This window comes from Alligator sinensis, unplaced genomic scaffold (assembly GCF_000455745.1).
Source record: "Alligator sinensis unplaced genomic scaffold, ASM45574v1 scaffold998_1, whole genome shotgun sequence".
NCBI lineage: Eukaryota > Metazoa > Chordata > Crocodylia > Alligatoridae > Alligator > Alligator sinensis.
In genome coordinates, this window is record NW_005842630.1 from 201988 (window position 1) to 208895 (window position 6908).

General features: G+C 56.7%; 1 protein-coding gene across 2 annotated transcripts in view; it reads left to right on the forward strand.

Annotated features, from left to right (window-relative positions):
- TCIRG1 (T cell immune regulator 1, ATPase H+ transporting V0 subunit a3) overlaps positions 1–6908 on the forward strand; it is a 12284-nt gene extending 5376 nt beyond the window's left edge. For both annotated transcript variants that reach the window (XM_025215231.1, XM_025215230.1), the window contains 12 exons: positions 188–400; positions 728–878; positions 1344–1483; positions 1692–1849; positions 2407–2497; positions 2639–2757; positions 3383–3596; positions 4665–4781; positions 5152–5280; positions 5979–6099; positions 6271–6445; positions 6714–6908. In XM_025215231.1, coding sequence (XP_025071016.1) covers positions 188–400; positions 728–878; positions 1344–1483; positions 1692–1849; positions 2407–2497; positions 2639–2757; positions 3383–3596; positions 4665–4781; positions 5152–5280; positions 5979–6099; positions 6271–6445; positions 6714–6795 — 1710 coding nt within the window. In that variant the 3' untranslated portion in view covers positions 6796–6908. The remainder of the gene's footprint in view (positions 1–187; positions 401–727; positions 879–1343; positions 1484–1691; positions 1850–2406; positions 2498–2638; positions 2758–3382; positions 3597–4664; positions 4782–5151; positions 5281–5978; positions 6100–6270; positions 6446–6713) is intronic.

A 6908-nucleotide genomic window follows, 5' to 3' on the forward strand; every position in this document is an offset into this window, starting at 1 on the left:
ATTCCTGCCCTGTGGGCAGCAATGTGGAGGGAGCAAGTAATTTAAGGGATATGGATTGATCCTACATTCTCAGCTCCTGGGTGCCCAGGGAAGGGGCAAGGCATGCCCCCCAGAGCTAGGGAGGGAAGGACAGTGGGATTAGAGGAAGGGATGGGTGTGTGTTCTTACTGACTCCATCGTCTGGCAGGTGCTGGAGGAGACAGAGCAGTATCTGACACAAGTGCTGCAGAAGGTGGTGCAGGCACTGCCCGCATGGCGTGTGAAGGTCCAGAAGATGAAGGCCATCTACCTCATCCTCAACCAGTGCAGCTTCAGTGTCACCGAGAAGTGTCTTATTGCTGAGGTGTGGTGCCCAGCACGGGATCTGCCTCAAGTGCAAGAGGCTCTACGCCATGGATCGGTATGTCCCCCTGCAGTACTGCACCTACAGGATCACTGATCATATCTTGTTTCTGCTCCTCTGCCTCTCCCTGGGGCCCTGAGGCCTTCCCCTCCCCCTTTCCCAGATCAGCAGGGCCTGTTCTGCAGATAGCTGTATCTTTCCAGTCTCCCTGCCTGGCTTCCCCCTTGCTTTGTAGCAGGGCATCTCCTGTCCAGTCCTTCTCCTGGCCCAAGACAGGTGGGTGGAGCCAGGATAAGCTGTGCCAGCTCCTTGCAGTGCTGAGTGGTAGTGCAGGGGTCAGCATATGCCCTGAATGCTCAGTCCTAGTGCCCCCTTCCCTTTCAGCACAAGAGTGGCTCAGCAGTGGAGTCCTTTGTGCACCGCATCCCCAGCTCTGAGAGCCCTCCAACTCTCATCCGTACCAACAAGTTCACTGCTGGCTTCCAGGCCATTGTTGATGCTTACGGCGTGGCCAGCTACCAGGAGGTGAACCCAGGTAAGGCCTTAGGTACCTAGCCATCTCCCCTGGGGGAATGGGGACAGCCCTCTGAACATAGCCAAATGCTTCAAGGGAGGTACAGTTGAGGGGAAAGGCTTGTGTCCTGTCCTTGCCTCTGAGCCAGCCAGCCTGTGCCCCCTCCTACCCTGGGGCTGGATCAGAAGCAGTACTCCTGACTGCAGAAGGGGTTGAGCCCCATTGCCCACCTCTGAGCCAGGCAAGGACCTTGGAGCTGATGCCCTCTGGAGGAGACAGGCTTTACATCCCATTCACCACTTTCTCCTGAGCAGCCATTCCCCTTGCCCTGGGGCTGATGGAGCTGATGCCCCCTGAAGAGGATAGAGCTTGTGTTTCCGTCCTCCTACCCCAGGGCTGATAGGCTGGGACTCACTGAAGTAAGAGCGCTTCTTGCTGGGTTGTGCCAGATAGGGCCCTTCTCTGATGTGCTCCCTGTCCCCACAGCTCCTTACACCATCATCACCTTCCCCTTCCTCTTCGCTGTCATGTTTGGGGATGTGGGACATGGGCTGCTGATGTTCCTCTTTGCTCTCTGGATGGTGGTGTATGAGAACAGCCCCCGCCTGCGGCAGGCGCAGAATGAGGTGAGGCTGGGGGCCAGGCATGGAGGGGGAGGGCAAGTTGGCTGGTGTCATGAAGGAGGGGTGGGATGTGTGGGGGCTGCACTGCAGAGGCCTGTGCTGGGCAGGGTTGGAGTTAGGGAATCTGTGTCTGGCCTGGCCTGGGTCCTGACCTCATGGGTGGGTGTGTCCTTTGACTCTCACACCTGCCTGGGTGTTCATTTGTCCCCAGATCTGGCTGACGTTCTTTGAGGGACGCTACCTCATCCTGCTTATGGGGGCCTTCTCTATATATACTGGCTTCATCTATAATGAGTGCTTCAGCAAGGCCACCACCATCTTCCCTTCTGCCTGGAGTGTGGCCACCATGGCCAATGAGTCTGCCTGGAGGTGGGCACCCTTTCCCTGTCAGTGGGATCCCCCCTGTGCCTCCTAGTATCCCCCACCTGCCATTGGGCCCCCTTCATCATTGAGGAGATGAAGGAAAGGCCCTGGGCCCCCTTCCCACTCCCTGAGCCAGCCAGATATTCCACCAAGACCCCCTCCCTCATGCTGTCTCTAGCAAGCCCTCCCTCCACATCTAGGACCCTTCATGTATTTCTCCCTTTCCACTCTACTAGGCCCCCTTACCCCATACCAACCTCATGCAACCTCTCCCTGTACTGGCCTTTGTGCCCTTCCCACCAGGCCTCACCGTGTTAACCCCCATGCATCTCTTCCACTGTCAGGCTCTCCCCTTTCTTCACCTTGTGCCATGACACCTGTCCCAGCTTATTCCTTTGGCCGACGTGTGGCTTCACCCCTGCATGTTATCCCTATGTGCCCTCTGCCTGGTTTCCTACATGTCCCAATTTCCAGGCACCCCTTTACTTGTATGCAGTCCCTCTTGACCCCACCCTCCACCCCCCAGGATCTTTTTGTGGCACTGATACCCTGTCTGCCCACAGCTCAACATACTTAGCAGAACATCCTTTGCTCACCCTGGACCCCAACATCACAGGCGTGTTTAAAGGACCCTACCCTTTTGGAATTGACCCGGTGAGTGCTCCCTGACTACCCTTCCTCTGACACTCCCGCCTGCATGGGGTGCTGTGGAGAGCAGGGCAGAAGCCCCCCTGCAGGGGGTCCTGTGCCTGCCCCACCCTGCCCTGCCTCACACCCCTTTTCCCTCTGGCACAGATCTGGAGCCTGACCAAGAACCACCTGAACTTCCTCAATTCCTTCAAAATGAAGATGTCTGTGATCCTGGGCATTGTGCACATGAGCTTTGGGGTGCTACTCGGGGTCTTCAACCACGTGTGAGTTGCTGGGCCCCTCCTAGTAAAGGGTCATGTGCCTGGGGCACCTCAGCTCTGCACAGAGCACAGGTTATGTAGTGGGGGTCCCCCACACTATAGTCTGTCTTTCTGTCTGAGCAGCCTGGTCTGGCTTTCTCCTTCTCCTTCCTTGCTGGGGTCAGATGTCACAGGAAGGAGGTTGGAGATCAGCATGGGGCCCTATCCCTGTCATGGGTCAGATGCTGGGCTGATCTGCCCACTTCCAGTCCCCATTAGAGTAACTAGGTGGGACCACTGTGGGCGGGAACAGGGCCATGTGCTGGTGCCATATGGCTTTGCTTATCCATGCAGAGGGGGCATCCAAGCTATCGTCTGGCAAAGGAAGTGGCCCAGTGGAGAGCTGGGGCTTGTTGCTTGGCAAAAGCTCTTTGGGATGCTCTTGTTCTAGCTGACACGCCTCCTGCCCACTTCCCTAGTGTAGGCCCAGACCTCCATGGCATCCCAGAGTTGTCTTTTGCATAGGGATTCCTACTGCCAGGCTGAGCTGTGACCGGTGCAGCTTCCTCCAAGAGCATCTCCTGGGCTGTCCAGCTGGGCACTGCATGAGCTGTGCTCCCAACTCATGTTCCCTCTCTTGGGCATACAGACACTTCAGGCAGCAGTACAAGCTGGTGCTGGTGTTCCTGCCTGAGATAGTCTTCCTGATGGCGCTCTTCGGCTACCTTGTCTTCCTCATCTTCTACAAGTGGATCACATACAACGCTGCCAACTCCATGGTGGCACCCAGCATCCTCATCCATTTCATCGACATGTTCCTCTTCACCGTGAACTCTGACAACCACCTGCTCTACACGGGACAGGTAACTACCTGCCTCATGTGCTGCAGCCAGCACAGGCCCAGTGACTGCCTGCTGTGCCTGGTATTAACCCAGTGGGCTCAAAGCCACAGCCACAGCCCAGGTCTGATCCAGGGCTCTGATATGCCCTCTGATGCAGGCCGCAGGTTTAACACCTTCCTTGGGTGGTGGGATCATGCAGCAGGCCTGGCCTGGAGCCCAAAACCAGCTTCTCAGCCCCGTCAAGATCCCAGTGCCCCAGCACTCTCTTGGCTGTTTGGAAAATGGAGCTCCTTGATTAACCCTTTGAGGGCCAGCAAAACAGGCAAGCAAGGAAGGCACAAAAAGGTCTTAACCACAGGCACTTTATTCTCAACAAAGCACTGCGGAATGGGAGATCTACAGCAAACTCCTGCACCCAGTGCCCCAGTCTGAGCAGCCCTCCTGAGAACCTCTGTGGCAGGGCCTGGTGACCCACCCTAGCACTTAGAGGAGCAGCCATCTTTTCATATGGGCTCTGTCCTTTATAGTCTAAGCTTCAGTGGAGGAAATTCCAGCATCCTGCCCATCTTCATGCACTGTCTGCTGTAGTTTGAGCAGGCCATTTGGGATGAGGCTTTCAGAATTGCCAGGTTCACAATGGAGTAGGGCCTCAGCACTCATTGTTCCCCTGAGTGCAAGGCTTCATCCCAGAATGGACCCTTTGTGGCAGTAGCAGTACACTAGGGATTGTCATCTGCTGACACAGAGGGGACAGGGCAAGATGGAGCAAAGCCAGAGGTCTTGCACAGACACTCCCTCCCTTCAAACAAGGGTTGGCAACCTCTGCATCTGCTCTTCCCGTCTCTCATCCCGGATCAGACCAAAGGGCCTCTTCATGTCTTGCTTACCACCACAACCCCTGATCAGTGGACTCATCTAGTCTGGTGCCCCCTTCACTGCTCTCCTGGAGCAGACCAACAGGTCCATCTGGCTTGTACCTCCCCTGCCACAGTCTCCCCTGAGCTGCACCAGATCAGACTGCCAGAACCAGAGCAGCCCAGCATTCTTTCTGCCCCTGCACTCACCTTCCTTTTCCCATCTCTGCTACAGGTTACGGTGCAGATGGTATTGGTGATCTTGGCCCTGGCCTCTGTGCCTGTCCTGCTCTTTGGGACACCCCTCTACCAGTACTGCCAGCATTGCCGCCAGGGGAGTTCCCCCCACAGGGTAAGAGCCCAGCTGGGTAGGGGTCCTGGAGGGCACGTGTCCAGCTGCACTCCTCACTGCCCTTGGTCCAGAGGAGTGGGGCTGCTCCTGCAGTGAGTTCTCAGGGGCAGGAAGGGCTTGGTTTTGGTTGGGGAAGACATGTTTCTTTTGGGGGATGCTGTCTGCTGCAAGGGTACTGTAAGTGCCTGGGGGGATTGGCAAAATGGGAAACTCAGTTTCTGGGGGTATAGGTTTGTAGGGGAATGGTCTTAGGGAGGGGTGTGGTAGGTGCCTGGGATGCTCAGGGCAGGGAGTCAGGGGAGCTTAGCTCTCTTTGGTGGGGTCAGGGGCATCTCCCGAATCTGACATGTTTGGTCCTGATTTCATACAGCTAGAACCATCCCTACTGAGAGGCTCTGGAGATACTGAGGAGAACCAGTCCCTGCTCCAGGAGGACAGGAACTCAGTAAATGTGACCAAGGAGGATGTGGAGCATGGGGCACCAGGCCACAAGGCTGAGGTAGGTCCCTGTGGTGATTGGGTGGAGGGGTCTGCCTGCCAGTGCTACTTGTGCTGGGACAGTGTTGTGGGGATGGCAGAGCCACAGGGAAGGTCAGGCTGGGGCCATGTTCCAGACTCTATGTCCTCACACCAGCGTAGGGCCCTCTGAAGCAGAACTTTTTGATCCTGTGGAGTGTCCCTGCACCCACTGTGCATGTCAGAAGTGCAGTGGGGCACTTCCCACCCAACCCCCCTCAACTCCCCAGCACAGAAGGACAGGGCTATGGTGCGGGTAGACTGATCAGGAATGGATTACCCCACCTCCGGCTACGGTACGCCCCATGACCATCTTGGTATTCCCAGTGCTCTGAGCATGGGTCCCCAAGGTCCATGCATGGGTGAACGTGGCAGCAGGGGGATGGGCCCAAAGGCATTGGCAGGTGTGGGATGCAGTCTCCATGGAGCATTCTGCCCTGGGCCTTTTTGCCACCAGGATGCAGTGGGCCATGCCCTGTCCTGCATCCTGGCAGCTGTCCCTGCTGCAAGCCACCCCCAGAAGGCAGAGCACATTTGTACCAGCCCACCACCAGGAGGAGACGGAGACTGTGCATTTAGGTGGGACCCAGACTGAGAGTTCCCTTCATGGTGTGAGATCCTGCATTCCAGTCCCTGGTGTTGGCTTCTTACAAGGGTATTCATCCCCTTTTGTGCCCCCAGGACTTTGTGCTCTCTGATGTCTTCATGCACCAGGCCATACACACCATCGAGTACTGCCTGGGCTGCATCTCCAACACTGCCTCTTACCTGCGTCTGTGGGCATTGAGCCTGGCACATGCACGTGAGTGTTTCCTTCTCAGAGCTGCATGTTCTGCATGATGTGTGTGTGCACTCACACATGTGCTCTGTGACACTCAGTGCTGGCTGGCAAGGCCGTGGCAAGAGGCAGCACTGGGGCAAGAAGAGCTGCATTGATGTGCCAGGCTTTGATTTCCTTATTCTTCCCCTGCAGAGCTGTCGGAGGTGCTGTGGACCATGGTCATGCGGAATGGCTTTCGGAGGCTGAGCTATGCAGCAGGTGGTGTGCTGCTGGTGCCTGTCTTTGCCTTCTTCGCAGTCCTGACAGTGGCCATCCTGCTGGTGATGGAAGGGCTCTCAGCCTTCCTGCATGCCTTGCGTCTGCACTGGTGAGAGCATTGGCCTGTGCTGGGGAGGTGCGGGGAGTTTGTCCCCAGTCATTACATCCTGTCCTGGTAGTGCTGGCTGTACCCCTCCAAGGGACCTGAGTATGTGGGCAGGTCCATGATGTGGAAGTCCTGGGTTTGGATTGCAATTGTCCCTGGACACCCCCACTGGAGTGGAGATGGGGTGGGGGGTGTTGGTGTGTGTGTGTGAAGGAGGGGTTGGGGTGCTGATTTCAATGTTGACCTTTCCTTTTCTGTCCTGTGTTTCTAGGGTGGAATTTCAGAATAAGTTCTACACAGGTGCTGGGTACAAGCTGAACCCCTTCACCTTCACCCCTTATACTTGGGAATAGGCAGCAGGACCCAAGACCAGACATTTTGTCCCCTGTCCCTTGCAAAGGGCTGGCACCTCTTCCCTGGCCCCTCCCTGCTCCCTTGGTGGGGTGCTGTGCCCCAACCCTCGCAC